The sequence below is a fragment of the Panicum hallii genome, chromosome 9, assembly GCF_002211085.1.
Source record: "Panicum hallii strain FIL2 chromosome 9, PHallii_v3.1, whole genome shotgun sequence".
NCBI lineage: Eukaryota > Viridiplantae > Streptophyta > Magnoliopsida > Poales > Poaceae > Panicum > Panicum hallii.
In genome coordinates, this window is record NC_038050.1 from 14,731,627 (window position 1) to 14,753,180 (window position 21,554).

The 21,554-nt window shown below is 42.1% G+C and overlaps 2 protein-coding genes and 1 long non-coding RNA gene across 8 annotated transcripts; 1 reads left to right on the plus strand and 2 right to left on the minus strand.

The window, feature by feature from the left end:
- Positions 1-1,599: 1,599 nt before the first annotated feature.
- LOC112874951 (probable serine/threonine protein phosphatase 2A regulatory subunit B''delta) lies at positions 1,600-10,100 on the plus strand. The gene is made up of 13 exons (XM_025938576.1): positions 1,600-2,064; positions 3,674-3,922; positions 4,017-4,119; positions 4,196-4,295; positions 5,614-5,719; positions 5,851-5,941; positions 7,131-7,272; positions 7,524-7,671; positions 7,765-7,874; positions 8,249-8,405; positions 8,470-8,595; positions 8,681-8,824; positions 9,275-10,100. The coding sequence occupies exons 1-12, from the start codon at positions 1,912-1,914 to the stop codon at positions 8,819-8,821; spliced, it is 1,626 nt and encodes a 541-aa protein (XP_025794361.1). The 5' UTR covers positions 1,600-1,911; the 3' UTR covers positions 8,822-8,824; positions 9,275-10,100.
- A 1,148-nt stretch (positions 10,101-11,248) lies between these two features.
- On the minus strand, positions 11,249-15,716 carry LOC112875598 (pentatricopeptide repeat-containing protein At1g08610). 6 transcript variants are annotated; one of them, XM_025939498.1, is made up of 4 exons: positions 15,278-15,716; positions 15,075-15,133; positions 12,614-14,623; positions 11,249-11,754 (listed from the first exon to the last, which is right to left on the minus strand). In XM_025939498.1, exon 3 carries the CDS (start codon positions 14,492-14,494, stop codon positions 12,728-12,730), a length of 1,767 nt encoding a protein of 588 aa, XP_025795283.1. In that variant the 5' UTR covers positions 14,495-14,623; positions 15,075-15,133; positions 15,278-15,716; the 3' UTR covers positions 11,249-11,754; positions 12,614-12,727. The 6 variants fall into 6 exon arrangements, with proteins under 6 accessions (XP_025795283.1, XP_025795284.1, XP_025795279.1 ...); XM_025939499.1 differs by having other exon boundaries at positions 11,249-11,726; positions 12,609-14,623; XM_025939494.1 differs by having other exon boundaries at positions 12,609-14,623.
- A 2,206-nt stretch (positions 15,717-17,922) lies between these two features.
- On the minus strand, positions 17,923-20,990 carry LOC112876654. Its single transcript, XR_003225352.1, has 5 exons — positions 20,578-20,990; positions 20,177-20,501; positions 19,988-20,078; positions 18,714-18,899; positions 17,923-18,425 (listed from the first exon to the last, which is right to left on the minus strand). It is a non-coding gene; the product is annotated as an uncharacterized LOC112876654 (long non-coding RNA).
- Positions 20,991-21,554: the final 564 nt, after the last annotated feature.

Consider the following 21,554-nt stretch of genomic DNA (forward strand, 5'->3'; position numbering starts at 1 on the left):
GCACAGAATCAGAGGGTACATTAATGGAGAAAGGATGATTTTTCATAGTGTGCTTCAAAATGCAACACTAGAAATGAGAGATATTTTGTTTCTTCATACAAATTTAGTTTCTTCTAATTCTGATGTAACCAACAATGTCTATAAAATATCAAAAGCCCCATTTTCCCCTATTTATACGATTTAAGTATAGATAAAGCAATTTTTACTCTATTAATCAAAAATATACTTTAACCTTAGAAATGTAAAAGGAAAGTAGAAGTAAAGGCTAAGCTCAACTTGAATGACATACTATGCTACGGTAAACAAATGCCTAATTAATAGAGCAAACGCCAATGTGACTGGCTATGTGCCATTTATGCACTATTTTTCTTACTAAGCGAATGGCTAACACTTTGATAATACTTGTAAAGTCTTATCTTATATGTAGCTGCAAGAAAATGAAAGTCTTAATTAGTCATTGATTCTAAATACTTATTGTTTTTAATCGATAGAAGCAATTATATCTTGAATTAGAGGAAGCGCTAACACAATCTCGCATACGGTGTTCAACTATGACGAAAGAAAGTACATTTAACAATGAATCATATAGACCTAAATCTAGAGTGTTTGCATATGTCATGGTGGAGTTTAGGGACAATATAAGGATAAGGGTTAGTCTTGTTATGTCGATTTAGAAATCAAGAGTGAACTTGGGACGACCCAGGAGCAAGCACGATGTTGCTCGTGGCGTGTCAGCAAATAGTGGGTTTGAAAAGAGTTGCTAGGTTCGGAGTGAGGGGGTTATTTACTATAGTTGTTGCACAATTATTAAATATTTTTACTACACCATCAAGCTTTGGTTTCCAATCTCCAGAAGCGAACACACATAAAAGGTTGCTCTTACAGGCATGTGGTCATAAGATCACCTTAATACACAATCAGTCGAGTTTGCCATATCCATTTGTTATTGTTGACATCATTTAATTTTTTACCTATTTTATATTTGTACTTACTTCAATTAGTGCATAACACAAGCATTTAAAAAGAGCCAGTTACGCAAAATGTAGAAGAAATGGTGCCAACTTGTTCCCTCTTATATTAACCATAATTTCATAATAAAATAATATAAATAAGTATTATGTAAGGTTGTTTCCCTCTAAATCACTTAAAATAATATCATCATAATATTTGTAAGGTAACATATTAAAAATATATTATATAACATAGAAAGGTGTCCTCGAGATGCAAAATATTTGAAATCGTGTGCAAACTATCAATGCATACTACGTAGTTACACGATGATACGGAGAAAACCATAGATGACACGGAGAAAACCATACATCTAGTCGTATTTAGCATTTTATATCCACTCACCTAAAAATACAAAGAAAATAGCTCATCATCGTCATCTACTTGTTCAGAAAGTTTAGGATAATACTATAATTTTTATGAAGGCGCGAATAAATACGTATGGAACTTGTGGTTACTCGATGAACTTGTAACCATCTCCCGGTTTAGTTTGTAGACTGGTAGGTACACTGCGTTCAGAGGCGAGATTCAGCGAGGGGTTGCTCGCTAGGCGTAGCTCGCTTAGCCCAAACCGAAAGTGCCATCCGAAAGACAAATCTATTTTGCCCTCCGCTGTTATATCGACGCCCACCATTACCACGCCACCGTCGTCCCGTCTCCCCCATCTTCACCACCGCTCGCTCCGCTGCTTGCCTAGGGTTTCGCCTGCTCCCGCCCTTGCCTCCGGCCGCCGCCTCAGATCCCACCGCCGCTGGCACCCGATCCTCCTCCGTCGCTGGCCGCCGATCCCGCCGAGCTCCGATTCGCGCCCTCCCCGCCGGAGCAGCGTCCGGACGCGCGGGGGCAGATCTGGGTTTTGGTGGCCCGCTTGGTGCATGAGAAGGCCGCTAGGGTTTGGGAGTAATGGAGGTGGAGCCGGCGAGGAGGGACGCGGCGGCGCTGGACCCAGAGCTGCTGCAGCTGCCGGAGCTCGCGCCGGGCGCGCTCCGTGAGAATTCCATCATAGCTGATGCGCTCTACTCTCAGTGGCTCGTGCTGCCCGAGACGGCCAAGCTGGTATCGCTCCCACGCTCCGTCTCGTCTTCCTCACTCTGCTTTGGCTTTTATGCTTGATTGGCTTGGTTTGTGCTTAAATTTCGCGTGGACTCTGTGATCTTGGGCCCAGACTCATTAGAAATATCGTTTGGTTGGTGTGCTTGGTTCTGCGGCGCGTACTGGTTAGATTGTTCGCATTTATGAGCTTGTGTGTTCGATTCAAGTATGATGACGGAGTTTGGTAGATCAAAGTGTATGTTCAGTTTATTGGCTTGGTTTGTTTCTGTTCTTAGATATTTCTGTACGTCTGTGGTTTTGTTCTTGAACTTGCCGAGGTAAATTTCAGTAGCTGGGCAGCATGGATATAGCATTTGTATCTGGTTAATGTGATTATCTGGTAGTCTCTGTGCAACGGGTTGGCTTTGATTGTTGTAAACTCGGGACTCGGCAGATGCTAGATCTGTAATTTAGTGAGCGTGGGAGGTTGGGGGTGACCTTTCTTAGTTGATTATTTGATCTGAATTAGTTAATTTGTCAGTTTGAGTGAAAACTGTAGAAGACTCTTATTGATGCCATTCCCGCGGCGCATCAAGCTCAAGATGGTATCTATTCCTGTCTTCATTTGAGTAAGGTCATGCTGTCGATCAGTTTTGCAAAGGACATATGGTGGGTGCTCCAATGCATGGATTGATTTGACATTTTCATCGACTTGGTGTTGGACTTGAGGGTTTTTCTCTTTGCAAAAGCATTATGGTAGAGGAATACAGAACATTTGAAGTTTGGTGTGCTATAATTGAACTTTTCAACGATAATGCTGGTTTTGATTGTTAGCTAATTTCTGGTTCGTGGTCGGTAGCTTTTAGTGAATAACTGCATTTATTTATATATGATACGGAGTGCAATGGCTTCTTAGTTGATAGAGTCTGCGCTGTTGCTTGGATTGCCCTCAAGTGCTCTTTGGTAGCTTAGTTTATGCATGCCTCTGTACCTTAATTGTTGTTTCATAATAGTATCTACTGGCACTGCACGAATACACCATACAACAAGCACTGGTGCTACCACTACAGTAATTTGTTTATGTGATAGCATTTCCTGTGGTGGAAGCTGTAAATGTAGATATATTGCAAGTCATAACAATTTCTGTGGTTTGGTCTGATCTGTCCTTCAATAATTCCATTTGTCCATAAGATTGACCATCAGGAATCAAGGATGTCCAAAAAAACAATTGCAGATAGAAGTTGATGAGGGTTTAAGGTTGAATGGATTTATAAATGCATGATACTAAAAATGAAAAGCCTGTATTGACAACATGATGCTTTACGGAAGCTAGGGTAGTGTTTTCTACAGCTTTAGATTTTATTAGGATAGCGTTACTTCTTTGTCCGTTGATTCTACAATGTTCTGTTTCATTGTGAGCACCACCAATGTTAATGCTGTACTTGCACATCTACTGCATGATTGTCTTTTTTCTTATGTGATTATCTAGATATCTTCTCCTGTATCTGCTTGATCTTCTGTAAACTTATGTTATTGTATATTGTTCAGTTTTTCTTTCTTTGTGTTTATGTGAATGATCTGAAACTCTGTAGTGTATTATCCATGGTTTCTTATGCTTTCCATGTTCCACTAGGTAAAGTCTTTGATTGAGGATGCAAAAACTGGTACTACGCTTAATGTTGCTGGAACCTCTGCTAGTACAAATGCTGCTTCAAGTAGTTCTCTACCGTCGATGTTTCCTGCTGGTAGTGCTCCTCCACTTTCTCCTAGGAGCACTTCTGGTTCTCCCCGTGTTATGAGACGAGGATCTGGTGCTGGACCATCGTCCTTGGGTTCTCCATTGAAATTAGTTAGTGAACCAGTGAGAGAAGTTATACCTCAGGTACTTCCCACCTATCTTGTAACAATTATTGAAGTTTTTGTTCCTACATTCATTTGTTAAGTGTCAAATTTTGTTGGACCAATATGTTTTGTAGTTTTACTTCAAGAACGGGCGTCCTCCTCCGAAAGACTTGAAGGAGCAGTGCTTATCTAGAATAGATCACTTATTTTTTGGTGGGGAGGGTCTTCAGATTCAAGGTGAATATGGTCTCACAGCTTGGTTTTTGGCATTGAGATGATTCTGAAGCTCATATACCTTATTTGTCCATACCAGAATTCAGATCGGTCACAAAGGACATATGCAAGCTCCCTTCGTTCTTCTCTAGTGTTCTTTTCAAGAAAATTGATGTTGCGTGCACTGGAACTGTCTCAAGGTATGATGTTCGACATCTGAATCCAAGGTCTAGTGATGCCCGTCTAAAGATCCAGTTGAGGAACTGTAGTTACTTTCATATGTCAGGCCAGTGTCCTATATCCTATTTCAGCTCTTTCTTCTTTGGTGTCTTGGTTCCTTTTCCCTGTCCTTGCATATAAACATACTGGATCTCAGTTCTGTGATTACAGTCATGTGTGTTTCGGCCTTTTACCTCTTCTGTCACTTCAAGACAGATATTATTCTTAGCTTATGCCAAAACTCTTTATTGGTCTTCAACATTTTAGTTGGACATTTCACATTGACTATTTTTTTATAAGTTATGACGTGATTCCTTAATGGACTATGTGATCTTCAAGTGCTAAATTATCTTTTTAAGATAATGATGTTGCTATCTTGTGATCAAACCAACATTTAATATTTTTGGTCAGTTAGTTTTCTTTTATAGATGCAAGTGCTTTAAGTTGAAGTGCTGTATCCTGTCTGGCTAGTACCTGGACTGCTGGGAATGAGATTTCAAGGTTTTGTGATAGGTTCTCCGTCACAAGAATGGCTTTGAAAACTGGCTGCCTATTGGTTGAAGGATGCATCCATATGTATATTAAAGGAATTTTATAGGCTAGGTCCAGCAAAGTTGCCAACACAAAAAACATTGAGAAATGTAAAGAAAGTGTGAATAGTAGATTAGGTGGACTAAGAATTTAGAATCTGCTAAAGTGGTTTTTGTTATCCTGCTTCTAGTGTGAACCACTGATGCTATTTTTTCTTGAGTTCGTCCATACCTGTAAATCTGTAATGGTAGACATACCTTAGGCACTGATTTGGAAGCTTTTGGGTCACAGGCTTCTTGATTCAGCATTCTCACTGTAAAAGTAGTGTTGTAGCTTCTAGCTTGCCTTTCCTCTACTAGTGTGTCAGATCTTGTAACATGCACCATGGCTCTGGTAGTAAGATTTGACACCGCACAACTTCTGCTTTGTTTCATGTTTTTTAATAACTAGTGGGGAATATGATGTTATGTTTAGTTATTTTCTCTTTACCATGCTAGAACATGTGATTAGGGATGCAAATGGGTCAATTAACCCATCGACCCACTCTATCTCACTCTAGTAGGAAAGGGTGGTTTTGAGTTAATCTTCATCAAACCTGCATCTCTACATATGATGATTTCTATTAGTGGGTCTATGTAAATAGCTGCCTGTTTTACCTCCTTTTTTTAATAAAACCTGTTTTACCTCTCAAACTGATTATTCTGTGTAGCATTTTTAATTGCATTTCAGATTTAGATTTGGTAATCTGACTCTTATCTCTGAACACAGGGATGCTTTTGTTGAGTACTGGATCAATGACAATAAGATTACGATGGATATGGCTAGCCAAATATTTGAAATATTAAGAAAGCCGGGTTACAACTATCTCACTCAGGTCAGCATTATTTTCCTCCGACTATTCTCAATATTAACACATAAATAGATGACTCCAGCTGGTGAGATTCTAATTCTGTTTGATTTCTTGTATAGTGATGGAAAATATTATATTTTCTGTGATATGTACAGGATGACTTCAAGCCTGTCCTAAAAGAACTCCTGGCAACTCACCCTGGCTTAGAGTTCTTACAAGGGACCCCGGAGTTTCAGGAGAGATATGGTAATTCCTGCTATCCGAGGGAACTAGCAGACGGCAGAATTAATTATTTACTCCAATTTATACTTCGTCCATTTGTGATTAGAGGGCGCAACTTTTTTTGGTTCAAAGACCAAGGACATTGCAAGTTGCCCATTCTTAGTGTCAAGTGTGCATGCCCTGCTAGCCTCTGTGGGCTCCTGGTTTCTATCATAGTTAATACAGCTGCACGGAAGCGGCATGGCTGGGCACCAATTGTGGGTTGAGTTTGAACTGCATGCCTGTTACTAGCAACGTGTTAATGCATCACACATGCATAGACTTAACTAGGGGTATTCCTGTACTCCCTCCATCCCATGAAAAATGCAATTTTACTTTTTTTTCAGACAGATTAGCAGTGGCGTGAAATGACCTCCATGCCCTCATTTATTGATCATGTGCAACTAATCAGACTTCCTAAAATCATGGGTAGAAGTTAATTTTGGCATGCAAATCAAATCTAACCACTTAATTATGCAGTTGTTATTGCCCAATTTCTAGGATTGCACTCTTTTGTGGGAATTTTTTCAAATACTAGGATTGCACTTTCCATGAGATGGAGTACATTTCTGCATTGGGAAAAGCGTGACCCCTCTATTCTTGAACAGCTAAACAAAAAAATGTGCCCAGTAAAAGAAAACGGAGTACTTCATAGATGTGCTTTTCAATGCCTTTTTATTCTTTTGTTGCTTAAGAAATGCACACGTGAAAGTAACAGGCGAGCCCTGTACCTGATGTATAATGGCATCCTTGCATTGTTAGGTCAATACTGATTGACTTTTTGCTAGGCTTGGTAAATATGATTTTCTCGGTGCATCTGTTTTTTCAACAAACTTGTCTATGTCATGAAAACATGGTCACTTCTTGTCAACACTAATAATATGATACTTTTTTTATTCAAGAAGTTCAGCCTGATAACCTTGTCTTTCACGTTGTGGTTCTTGCCAGAGATTAATGGGCAATGATAGCACTCCTGATTTAAATTCTTTACCTTAATGATTGCAAAATGCTGTAAAATTAGGTTTTGGTTGCTTGAAGTCTGGAGCATTGCCAATCATTACTTAAAAGCAACTCATTATGATTTTAACATAAGATTTGCTGGATGTTTTGACCTATTGCTATTTTTTACTGTATCACATTCATTTATAACCATTTCTTGATTTTTTTTCTTCAGCGGAAACTGTAATATACAGAATCTTTTACTCCATAAATAGATCTGGAAATGGCCATCTTACGCTGAGAGAGCTCAAACGTGGAAATTTAATTGCTGCACTTCAGCAATTAGATGAGGAAGAAGATATCAACAAAGTGTTGAGGTAATTAATGCATTGATTGTTAACAGATTGCCAGTGTCCATTTGTGTGTGTATGCCCATGAGTTCTGAGCAGAACAGAGGCTTTCATTGCACTATTTATCATGATCCAGTTTCTTGCGCGCATTTCTGTACCTTACTTGTACTTCCATTAGTAATGGTGTGGATTACATTTATTGATGCTCTTCATGCAGTAATAATATTCTTGCATGACTCTTCCCAATAGTGATAATGTTGGGTTATGTTTTGACACAGATACTTCTCATATGAGCACTTCTATGTGATCTACTGCAAATTCTGGGAGCTGGATACAGATCACGATTTCTTGATTGATAAGGAAAACCTTATCAGATATGGAAATCATTCATTGACCTATAGAATAGTTGATAGAATTTTTACACAGGTTAGTTTATACTGTTGGTGCATTCAGAACTTGGCCATTGTTTACCAAAATGTTATGCTGTGTCCTTATATTGGCTATTTTACTGTGACTTAGATACCAAGGAAATTCACAAGCATGACAGAAGGAAAGATGGGTTATGAAGACTTCGTTTACTTCATATTATCAGAGGAAGACAAATCATCTGAACCTAGCCTTGAATACTGGTAACTGTGTTCTGAATAGGTGTCTTGTACGTGCATTTGGAGAATTGTTCCTATTGTCTTAATGTGATATAAGGTCATTCCAACTTACAATTTATAGTCTTAACGTGAGGTGGAGCTGCACGCGCCCCATTTCCCAGTGCTGGGACACCTAACATATTTTATATTTTTATGTACATGCCCTATTGAATCTTCATAATTGTTGTTCATCTGATGGACCCCCATTGAATTTCCATAATCTTGACAAATGTAGTAAGACATCATGAAGTTTCCTATTTTAAAAGATAAAGATTGCAACCTGTGTATCTTTGTGGTAGTGTAGTGTAACTCAGATTGTAGTTGTATGTTTATTGAAATATGTGAAACAATTTTTACAGGTTTAAGTGCATTGATCTTGATGGTAATGGTATTTTAACTTCCAATGAAATGCAATTTTTCTATGAGGAGCAATTGCACCGCATGGAGTGCATGGCACAGGAGCCTGTGCTTTTCGAGGACATATTATGCCAGATGATTGATATGATTGGACCAGAGGTAGATTCTCATACATAATCATAAAGCATTTTTACTGGATTTGATAAACTTTCCCTTTCTACAGAACGAGAGCTTTTTTACACTGCGGGACTTAAAACGGTGTAAACTCTCAGGAAATATATTCAATATTCTTTTCAATCTGAACAAGTTCATGGCATTTGAAACTCGTGATCCATTCCTCATTCGCCAGGTGATTATATCATTATAACCTTTTCATAAAGGTTTGGATTCACTGCCAAGTATCAACTTAAATAATTGGATACTGTTTAATGCAGGAACGTGAAAACCCAACCCTAACTGAGTGGGATCGATTCGCGCATAGAGAGTATATTAGGTTGTCCATGGAAGAAGATGGTGAAGATGCTTCAAATGGAAGTGGTGATGTGTGGGATGAATCACTTGAGGCTCCATTCTGAATAGTAAGTGTTTCTACTTGATATTGTCTGATAAATCTATTATGGCAACATGATAAGATAGCTAAATGAATTGTGGAAGACACCATGAAATTTTCAAAGAAACAGTGACACCCTATTCTGATGCATGCAAGCTGTGGGCAGATTTCTGTTGTGCAATGGAGGGAATGCGATCTTATTTTCTCTAGCGATTGAACTTACTTGACCTGTTCATGTCCTTTTAGTGACATGAAGGTACGCTTTAGACATCACATATTGTCAGCTTAAGACCAGAATTGACATAAAATTTTTGGCGGTTTAAAACCAGTTCTGGCACCTAATGACTGGCGGGCACTTGGTTTCTGGTGTTTCGTTTTCCTGAGCTATTATTATGTTTACAAAATTGAGGAACTTTTCTAATGATATACCTATGGTGTCTTACTAGCTTTTTTAATTTTCATTTTTTTCCGTGAACAGGTCTTGCTGCCTGAATTTGGTTGGGCATGGATGATTTTGGTTGGGAAGCAGAAGAATTGTAAAGTTGGTGGCTACCCTGTGGATGCCATTGGTGGCTCGCAGCAGATTCAGTAACACCAGAAACTACTTACAAGTTTTACTGTGCAGGTCTGATTCAATATTTGTCAATTGTCATGTTGTGCAAACATTTTTGCTTGGCTGGAAAAAGTGGGGAGGGAGGTTGATGGGCGTGCTCTGCAGTGTCAAGGCAACAACCTCAAGTCACAAATGATACTAAAGTGAAGGACCCTTCCTGGTCAACTAGTTCCATTTGTGTTCTGATTGGTCCTTTAGGGGGATGTATGTTAATTCAATTGCTGTGCCCAAATTTTGGGGCTGAACTGCTAATGTTTGGCTGCCATTTTCTTTGTTAATCTCTGGAAGCGCGAGGTAGCTGTTCCATCAGTGACTTTGATCGTGGTATGTAGCTTTCAGGTTCTGCTTTCTCATCAGCATGGTGTTTTGTAGTTCTTGGTTTATTGCCGTTCAAACATTTTGAGAGAAAGCTCAGAGACCTCAGGGCATGGATACTGTTGTCATTTTGTAACACTACCGAGAAGCTGTGGATTGGGTGCATAGTATTTTTTAACAAAAAGGTAGATAACACTGGCAATCCAATTTTTGTTAAGGTGTAAATTTGGAGAATGTTCTAGGTTGCAGTACTGTCAGGTTTGTTCGTTTTCTTGGCATTGCTATGGCGTTTGCATTTCGAGTTACCTTTCTCCCGCTGTTGGAACTTTATATGTGCATGTATATTACTAGCTGTCACTATCTTTTTAAAGGAAAACTTGTGTTCTTGGCAATATTTCCTTAATTTTTTGTTGAGCAATTTTTCCGTCATGCTATCTCGATTAAGTCTTGTTTACGGATGATTTATACGGTGCTATTACCAAAAGGCAGGTCATACAAAAATATAACGGTGACCTCTCCCAGTCTTAGCATGGTGCTAGAGAGGTTGTTGTATTCCTTCAGTTTCAAATTGTAGATCGTTAATCTATAAATCTAGAAAAGCTAAAATAATCTATAATTTAAAACGCAGGAGCAGGGAGTAGATTGGATGGGGATTAGCAAGGGGTGGAGGCGTGTTCTCCCTCCCTGAGGAGGCTCTGAACAATCAATTAAGGGAACAGCTTATTCCTTAGTTAACCCTGAACAAGTTTAGCAGTGCTTATTATTAGAAGCTGCACTACCAAATCTCCTAACAAACTCCAATGTTTATCTTGTCCGACAGGCTCGAATTAATTTGCTACTCCAAATAAAAATAATCTTGCACACATTAAGTGCACGACGTCTAACTCTAGCCACCTGTGGACGATTCCTCCTCCTCCTCTTATATGTGTTGCCAAGAAAAGGTTCCACACCTAGTCGGAGTAGGAGAAGATAGGGATGTCTATGCCCTGAGGATACTGGTATACGTATAGTCTTAACCATCTGAAGATTCACAAAGAACGGGGCAACCATCTAAGCAAACACAACATCGATCCAACAACCTGGCGTAATTGTCACTATTCTGCTTTATTGGGCTTGGACGTGTACGGATGCCAACGAGCGACTCCGGATTGTACCGACTCTTGGGCCACTCCATTCCCTTGGCAGAACCAAAGGCAGTGTTGCCGACCCATTCCCTCCGATCAATCCGCAAACTTTGGACGAGTCTATCCTCGTACCAGACGTATGGTGTGTAGTTTGACAAATTCATAGAATCGCGTGAAGGGTTCATTCAATTCTGTTATTATTTGCCAAAATGAGCATCTTCATCCGAATAATGCTTCTGGATGCTGCGCCAAAGCAATCATATCCATCCAATCGAAAATAAATTCTCTGCAGAAATACGGAGACACTGTGTCTTTGCCATGTAGATCCTATTATCATTAGGCCCACATGGCAGTGGCTGGAGTCTCCTCTGCCATAAAGAAGCGATTTTGAATTAGAAGAGAGAAAGTTTGTAGCTGTGAACATTCCAGATCCCCGGTCCCACATGTCGGTTCCATCCATTCCATCATCAATTACTCTTCGATCACAAGTCTTTAAAGAAATCAACGTGAGCGCAACCATATACAATTTTGCAAGTAGCATTGAGCTTTGGCAGCTGCCAATCCTCCAGAAGTACAGGAGGCCGCCGTCGTAAGGTCCCGTTGAGGTGACTACATGAACAAAGACAATTGCTCCAGGAGTACAAGCACAACACGTGAACACTTAATCAATCATCGGCTGATAACCATGCATAATGAGGTGACGCGCGCAGAAGAATGGCATGGAACTACGCTATCTGAACAATGCTGCTGGCTGCTGCTTTGTGAGACTAAAGGAAATGTGGAGCATGACCCCACCGTGTCCATTCTATGCCAAGAACCATCAAGCAAGCATCATGGTGTGGTACTGGCCAACAGTCCTCTTCCTCAAACAGATGGACCTGAAGACAGCAGCACGGTTATGTGATGCTGTATAAAGAAAGTTACGCAATATTACAAACTTGCAACAGTAGCTAGAGTGCTAGACTATACTTCTCTTTGAAGGAAACAGTACAATGAAAATAACCCTACACATCATTATTCATTAACCATGTATTAGATATTAGGAACAGAATTGTTACAGCGTGGAGGTGTGAAAGCTATCAGGAGAGTTGCTTAAGCTCGCCTTTTTTCTCTAAGTTTAAGGAATGCACCTTGTTCTTTCTGAAACGTGACCCTAGCTAATTCTACCATAAGAGAGGAAAAATAAATAAAAACAGACATAGCTTACTACTTTGAGACTTAAGAGATAAAGCATTCGTAAGAATTTGATGTTTCATATAGACAGTCACATCTAACTAAAAAAATACAGGGACAAATGGAGCCATCTTTGGAAATAATACAGTGCACATAGTGAAAATGCAATCGATTTCCAAAAGGTATGGTAACAACTTAGCTTAACCAAATATTAATATTTGAAGTCTACAGACATTGGCAACAAATACAGAATGTGGTTGAGAAAGAAATATAGTTGCAAAGAATGATATCCCCAAGTCCCAACTTCACATGTTCTACAGGAAAACAAAAGTCATGTGCTAATGATGCAACGAAAGGAAGATATGCTATGGCATAGAACAGCGATTGACATGTGCCTATATTTGACACGAGCGTCCAGGCCAAATCATTGATTGCACATGAGGTCCTAGTAAATGTTTATAAAGGAATACTAAAAAAATCTATATGAAACTGAAAAGGCATGAACCATGTCATAACTACCATTCCATCCATACCCACTAAACCTGCAATATAAACAACCACGAAAATAAACAACAGGAGTGAGGTACCTTACCGAAGACATTATCCACACTCCAAAACTTCCAGAAATTATCTGCTGTGTCAGTTGATTTTTTTTTCTATCACTTTCATGACTACTGAGTGACTTGAGGATCTTACAATCCAGCAACTAACTGCTTAAAATAAATTGGGAATCTTCTTTAAGGACCTTGCACTTTACTAACTCCTGGTGTAGCATTTGGGCCTCTTTAACCCAACCTGACTTGGCAACTCTTGTGACAATAGATAAATAAAATGCAGTCCTATGGTTGATATTTTTAGACACCATTACTCTTAGTATTTCAGCAGCAGCTTCAGCTTTACACTCTCTGCACAATGCTTGGATCATCATGGAAAATGTAGTTGCTTTAACCTCAAAGCCAAGAGCAAGCATCTGATTCAAAAGCTCCAGTGCTTCCTTGGCCATGTTCTTCTTGCAGAAGCCCATGACAAGTGATCCATAAGTGACATCATCAGGATTGATCCCATCACCAATCATTTCATCAAACAGAGCCATAGCACTAATAACCTCACCCTTCTTTGCTAAAGCATCTATGAGGGTGTTGTATGTGATACAAACCACTTGGCATCCATTTTCTCTGATAGAATGAAAAATGCCAAGAGCTTCTTCAACCATCCCCCTTTTAGAGATGGCATTCAGAAGTGTGTTGTATGTCACTATATCAGGAAAGCATTTCTCACTCATCATCATCTCCAAAACATCAATTGCCTGATCTAGATGTCCATACTTACAGAAGTAGTTGATAAAGATATTGTAGGCAGTAACATCAGGCTCATGATTTGCCTGCTTCATGTGTGCAAGCAAATCACCTACTTCAGACCACCTTCTCTTGTCACAGAGGAAATGAAGCAGGATGCAATATGTTGTACCATTTGGCTCAATGCCTTCAGCTGCAAGACGAGTCAAGATCATCTTTGCATCCTTCAAACAGCCTGCTTTGCATGATGCATTGATAAGAGCATTGTAGCTGACAACATCTGGTTGGCATCCCTCCAAACCAAGTTCATCTAATACTTCAAGAGCCCGCATGGGACCGCATTGTTTGCATACAAGATCAACAAGCAAGGTGCTCGTCATCTCATATGGTGGCCAACCTATTCTGAGTTGCTCTTTCCAAAAGGAGACTGCCCTGTCATACATATGCTGGCCGCACATGCACCTAATCAAAGTGTTAAAAGTGATGCCACTTGGAGAGCAACCGGTAAACCTCATATCTTCCAAAACTTTCATTGCAGAACTCAGCTGCCCTTCGCAGCAAAGTCGTGCAATCAACATGTTGCAGGTGATGGTGTCAGGAACCCCACCTGAAAGCACCATGACCTCAAGAACATGCCTAGCTTTGTTTGCCTTACCAGTTCTCACAAGCCCACGGATTAATCTAACACAGCACTTTGAATCTGGAACTTGGCCATGTAACACCATCTCATCGATCACACGGCAAGCTTGAATGAGCTTCCCGTTGTTGCAGTGACGGCGGAGGCTGTCGGCATAGCACTCAGCTTTATGCTTCGAAAAATATGCCCCATTTGCCACCTTGTCTGAGTTATGATTCAAGGGCCTTCTTGGTTTTTGTTGCTCATTCAGCAGCTTTCTTGGATTAGCTTCCAGGGATGGTAAAGACTTCTTGAACTTTGCAGCTGTTCTGCCATTTCCGTGGTCTGCACCTGCATCTACAAAATCTTCCCGCAGTCTTCGATCTGGTCGTATCACCACTAGATTGGCCTCATTCTTCTGCTCACTCCTAGTGGGATAATCCAAAGAGACAGCATGCCCTCTAATCCTCAAAGGCCGCGTAGACGCGTTTATGATTACTGGAGCAGAACCATTTGACCACATACCACATCCGCAGCAGCTGATATCCCCAAAATATGCCATTTCCTTATGGAACAACCATGTCAAGATCTACTTCTACGGAATTTAATTTCAGAAACAATGCATTCCGCTCTTCAGATAACTTGGGTGGAACTACTGGAATTCCCCCCAGCACCCCCCTCAAATTTTTTCCTGCGCAGATCAGAAAAGGCAACATCAGCGCACAATCAAGGAGAAAACGCCTGCCTAAGCTCAATCAATCAGCAAATAAGTCCAACCAATCTCTCCCGAGCAAGCGTGTTAGAGTTCTTCCTTAACAGAGGACCCTAGGGCTCGCACGAACTAATGTGGGGAAGAGAAGGTAAAAGACAGCATTCGCAGATGCTCACGAGCAGGCGAGCCCAGGATTTGGGAGGTGGGTATTCAAAATTTCAAGTAGTGCAAAAAAAAAAATTGACAGCCCAAAATACATATTAGTAGCACATAATTGAGTACCGATAACACAAATTGTTCATAATTCGAAACTGTTAAACATATATTGATAATAGATGTACTAAATGAGCAACATATCAAAGTCGGAATATCTGAAATAAATAGAGGATAAAATTCTAAAACAACAAATGGTATTGATAAGGATGCTTACAAATTACAAGATAACTTTATATTCCTTCATGGCTTGAGAATACTCGATGATGTCTCATCCTTCGCTTGCAAAAAGAATTCCCTTTCAATGAATGTGGTCAAGTATTCAAGTTTCAGAAAAAAAATTCCTAACTACATGTCTATATTGCTGCTAATTTTTTTCACAAATCCATAAGTAATCATAAATTGCAATGAATTTTTCACCTTGGTTCACTGGCAGCAGGGCTTCTTGCTCAGCTCAGTGCGCGTCAGCGCGTGCCGGCGTGCTCCCCTGCCCCAGGCCCCAGCCCCCACGGTGTGGCCGCGTGCCCGCGTGGGCGGCCCTGCGCAGTGCGGCCAGCTTCCCAGCTCCCCTGCGGCCTGCGGCGCCTGCGCAGCGTGGGCGCGCCGCGCGCGCGGCAGGCGGCCGGACCCGCCCGGCTGGCCCCTGGCGTCTGGCGAGCGCGGGCCCCTGGCGAGCTCGAGCCGGGAACGGGAGCGCTGCGTGCCTGCGTCGGGCGGCGAGCACGGGTGGCCGGGCGGCGGCGAGGCACAAGGCGGCGGGGCGGGCGGGGACGGGCGGAACGGCGGACTAGGGCAGGCGAAGGCGGAGGCGGAGCGGGGAGAATCGGCAGCGACGGCAGGGAGGGGGCGTCGGGATGCTGGGAGGGGGTTGGGCCTGCGGAAAACCAGTTTGATGAGAGATTTTGGGCCGTGTGGGTGTGCGTGGGCCGGCGGTGGGGGAGGGAAGTTGGGCTGCTGAGGTTCTTTTGGACCAAAAGAGAGATGGGGACTTTATTACTCTGGTTTGTTTTGTCATTTTCGTTTTTTTAATCATACACATAAAATACACTAAAGTTTTGTTTAAAAATAAATAGGTATTCAGTTGAATACCTTTGAATTTAATGGGGCCCGCCCAGATGCAGAGGATTACACCGGGAATACCTGCGGCGCTGGTGCACAAGGCCTGGAATGTAATTGCAAGTGGAGGAAGCTCGGAGATCCGCTCTTCTTCAGACGAGATGGACTCCGCGGCGCTAAAGCTAGCGCCAGCGCGGACGGCGGAAAGGCGGCGAGGCGGGGTATACGTACACCCCTCTTGCGGCCGGGAAGCAACCAAACAAAACTGTAGGGATGCCGGGGAGCAAGAGTAGCGGGTGTCCCTATGCATCTTATGGAAGATGGTTAAAGGATACATCTATAAAACCCTATAAAGCCCAATAAGATCCGATTAGCAGAAAATTGGCCCACATATTACACAACGGCACATGCATATGGGGCATATCTCTACATCATGTATTGCCAGTGTAAGATAAAATATTTTTAAAAAATAAATTACAGTCGGACATATTAGACCTATCAGGAGATAGAAATTATAGTTTTGTTGCATTCAACATTCTAAAAAACTACATCCAACATTTTCTTCAAACTACTTCAACATTTCAGGAAAACTAAGTCAGCATTTTCAGGAAAATGTTGAAATGGTATTTTGAAAATGTTGAGTTTTACGGAAAAAAATTCAAAATTTAAAAATGTAACATATTGGACTGGATCAATTCTGTAGAACGCGATGGTGCAAACAGATTTGGAAAAGTATTTACCTTTAAGAGAAAAGATCATTTAAAGATTGAGATCCGTCCTAAATTCTCTTCCAACCATCCCAATTAGGTAGCGACACGTGTCCTCTAAATTCCCAAACGTCCCGCTCGGCGCCTCCACGGCTGCATGACATGCGATCTCACACATTGAAGTACTATGTACAAATCTCAAATATTTGAAGATGTATATGATTTTTTTTTCTTCCGGGAGATTGATAGGAATTGCAGGAGTAGCGGTCGGTTGCCTGTTGGGCTCCAGGCGCAGGGCGTCACGAGTCATGACATGTAGTATCTGTCAGACAGTGGGCCGGCCCGTGCGCGTGCCAGCCTGTTTTGGATTGTGTGCGGTTCGTGTGGGATTCGGCCCATGCGCGTGGGGCCGAGGGGGCAAATGCGAGGGTTCGGCCCGGTGAGGGAACACGCACGTCTTCGCAGCCCAAGAAGCTTCTGGGCTGGCGTGATCCTCTATGCGCGAGTGCGGGGGCCCAGTTGGAGGTGCGAGGAGCATGGGACCCATAGGCCGACAGGTTGCCACCGAGCTCGGTCTTTCCCGGCTTTTGAGGCGCACCCTGCAGTGCACAGCTCCAGCTTTGTGATCCAGTCCTCGCCTTTTTTCGCCCTTGAAACATGAAAGTTTTGGATTCACTTTTGTTCCGCCTTCTTCTCTGCTACCTTTGCTTTTGGGACGACTTTTTTTTATAAGATATATGGAAATGCCATTTGTCAGGTTTAGAGAGGAGACATGAAACTATAATCCTTGGAGTGCCATTTCCTCGTTCCTAACAACATTTCTTTATCACACACGTGGTGAGTAAGACTGCAAAAATGTTTGTTGCCTATAATATCATAGACCAGTTGAATCCCCGTGCATTGCTGCGAGTGATAAATTTATAATCTAAATTTGGCAAGCACTAAGCATTGGCAATATGTTGGCATTTAACTATAACTTGGATGAAAAGATAATATGCTATTTTATTCAAACTGAAAGGACCTCCAGAAATATCAGAGCAAGATGATTATTATTAGAAAAGAGAAAACAGTCCAAGGGATGATATATTTGAATTGGCTCCTCCTCCTCTCCCACCTTTCATTTTGCTATCTGCCTCCTCCCTCAATGTTTTCATGCATGATTTTGTGGAAAAAGTCAAGGGTTAATTAATATCTTTTACATCCCTTTCTACAGTTTCCCTCACCACTATTATGTTCAACCTCGGGAAAGTCAAGGAAAGCAAGAGAAAATAAAAGGCAAAGGTGTTACAACAGCTGAGTCTGTTTCAGTTCCTGAACCATAATAACCAAATAAACATACTATCGACAAAGATAGATGGTTTCTAGAGCTCCAAGCAAAGCCTAAAACATCCTTGACTGTGTTTTTTATTCGTGATTACATACTCTTCTGAGTCTCAATCCCACATGCAGCCTATAAGATCGTCTCAGATAAAAAAAAATAGATATTATCTTTTTATCTAAGTTATAGTTGAATCCCACTACTTGATGAGCTTAGTCTGCACCCACAATGCAAACACCAAGCTAAGATAGAAACGAAGCAGAATCAGAATGGGCCACACAAATAAACAGCAGCCTCTGAGTTACATAACCCATGAAGTATTTTTGCTAATTAGCTGGTTTAATCACTTCTTCCTCAAATGCAAAAAGAGTTGACAACTCAACTTCTATTGTCCTGTGGTCCAACAGTAGCACGGAAACTTAGCTTGATGGATGTCTTGTGAAGCACATTTCCTGTCATGTATAGAGACACAAGGGGCATGGCGGACCTGAGTTGGCAGTAGAAAAAGATTAAAGTGGAACCACATTATTTCAAAAAACACATTTTAGCAGAATAAGAGTGAGCAAAGCAAGCCTTAAACTTAAAAAATACTAAACCTGTTTCCTTAAAACTGCAAGCTTTCGTTTAGTGAACTTTCAACTACAACCCCAGGTTCCTAGCTATATTGTTCTATTAGGCATTTCTACAAATATGTTGTATGCAGTGGCAATAGCATAATCGCAAGTGGACCACATACATCAGTAGAATGAGAGAAAGAGAGAAAACGAAGCCTTACCTGGTGACGTCATGGGACACATTCAACTTGTAGCTACAGCAATCGGCGCTCGATCCAGCAGGTGGTCGTTGAAGGATTGGCAGAACCAGATCGCTCCTAGAAACGCGAGCCCTTGTAACGACCTCCTTGCCCAGCACGGGGATGGCACCTCGCTATCATGGTCTTCGATTCATCATGCTACCTAGACTGAAGCAAGTTTGACACAAATATATGAATCTAGAGTTTTGAATTACTGCGAACAGACAAGTCTCTCATGTTACTTTGTACACACTATTTTTCAACCTGAATTACCGAGATATTAATAAACCAAAAGCTACTTAAGCCATTGACAGCCTATCTAGTTGCACACCATGCACTAATTCCTCAGTATAAACTTTTTTATTTGTACTCTAAAGCCACTAATCCCAAGCACCAATTATCACTGCACTAATATTTTGATTCGCCGTGCTAGCTAGACTGAAACAAGTTTAACACACCTGAATCTAGAGTTTTAATTACTGCAAGCAACCAAGTCTCTCATGTTACTTTGTACACATAATTTTGTACCTGAATTACTGGGATTTGATAAACCAAAAGCTACTTAAGCCATTTACAGCTTATCTAATTGCACTCCATGTTCTAATTCTACATTGTACATTTTTTTATTTGTACTCAGCAGACACAAATCCCAAGCACCAAATATCACTAAACTAATATTCTGAAAGTAGTGTCTCCATAGCTGTTTATATCCAAACAAATCAAGTCTGGGAACTTACAATTTGTTTTTATGCAATTAGCCACCATTTGTCAAATCCAAATTCCATTAGATGTGGCCTACAGATATTGAGATATAGTATTCCACTGCTGGCAACATAATTGGTGCTAATGAACAAGTCTATATAGTTGCTAATAGAGAATGTTGAATCTAACTTAATGACTATTTGTCACTCTACCACCAAATCCTATGTATGAAAAATCGGCCTACATTCAGGTGTAAAGCTGAAGGCTGAAGCTACAAAACTAAATCAAGCTGGAAAGTTTGATATGGAACAATGCACAAAATCCTAAACCTGGGTCAAATCGAATCACAAACAAGGCTGTGTCACACGGTGCTCTTAGATCAGAAATCGTAGAAGAGCATGAGAACAAAAGGATTGAGCCTCGAGCTGACCTTGTGAACCTACTCGGATTTTCACCTAAAATCTAAGCAAATAGTTGGTGAAGCAGTACAGGCCAGAGCAGCAAAGACTACGGGTAGAAGGGAGAGGTGAGATGGCAGATAATCTGGAGGTTACCGGAGAGCTTGTGTTTGAAACCGGCAGGGGAACTGAGCTGCCACTCGTTGAGTTCCTTCTTCAGCCGATTGCAAGCGATCTTGCTAAGCGCCTGCACTCACGAAAAAGGATTGATAGAATTACAGCCGAATCGAGAAGGAAACGCCGCCTGGCAGCCGGTGATGGATTTGGGCGAGGAGGGACTGGTACCTTTTGGGAAGAGGAGCCCACAACTGAGCGCCAACCCACAATGGGCTTATCCTACTGCCCAAAAATAATCCACGCTTCAAGATCGCCCCCCACTCCATTTTTTGTAGGTGCCCCTCCGCCGCCCACCTGCGCGGCCTCCGCCGATGGGGCATAGCAGTCGCGTCCCCCCCCCCCTCCACCCCCCCCCCCCTCTCTCTCCGTGTTGCCTCCGCCGATGGGACACCGCAGCCGTGCATTGGTGCACTGCGGCAGCCGCTCCACAAGGCACCAGCCCCGGTGCGGCCAGGGTCCGGATCGGCGACGTGAGACGCGGCGTGCGGCGGGACTGGAGGCCAAGGCATGGTGCCGTGAAGCGATGACGATGAGAATGTTACCAAAAAAACGAGAACAACAAATATTACCTTGGTCAGAGCCGGCGGGGAGGACGACCTCGCGGCGCGGTTGGAGTTGCAGGCGACCGGGAGGGTTCAAGCGGAGCAGTTCGCGGCGGTCGGAGTTGCAGACGGCCGGGCAGGTTCGGGCGGAGCAGATCGGTACGGAGCAGGTCGTGCCGCGGCGGCGGAGGAGGTAGGGGTGCTGGGGTTGAGGAGTGCCGCGACGGAGGAGTACGACCTTGCGGCGCGGTTGGAGTTGCAGGCGACCGGGCGGGTTCAAGTAGAGCAGTTCGTGGCGGTCGGAGTTGCAGTTGGCCGGGCAGGTTCGGGCGGAGCAGGTCGTGGCGCGGCGGCGGAGGAGGCAGGGTCGCGGGGGCGGCGGATCGGAGATGGGGTGGCGCGGGGCGGCGGAGAGGAGGCAGGGGCGTTGGCGGGGGGACGCAAGGGGGAGGGGAGGCGCGGGGGAGAGGTGGCGTCGGGCGGGGAACCGTCGGAGGCGTGGGGGAGGGCTGCGGCTTCTCTTTCTCTTTGCATGTCTCCATCGGTGTCCCTGTGCACGTGGAGGCCATCCACTCATCTCCCCCTCCAGAAGCTGGGAATTTCCTACGAAGAAATAAACAATCTATCAATAAAAAAATATAAGTTGCAAAGAAGGAAAAAATCTATTTTACTCCTCTCAATAATTCACTTTGTTCACTTAACTCCGTAAACAAAATTTAGGCTCAAGCTACTACCCCAAACTATTTTATTTGGTCCAATCTACTCTCTAATGAGATTTCTCCTTTTTATTTCTCCACTTACAATTGAAATTTGAACTTTAAATTTTGCAATGTAATTTATAATATGATACCCTATGCTAAAAAATACATCATGATTTTTTTCATAAATATTTTTCATGCAGAATTGTATTTTTTGATAAATTTCGTGTTAAATATTTCCAAATTATGAAAATAACCATGAAAAATGCTTAATGTATTTTTTAACATATGACATCATGTTCTCTA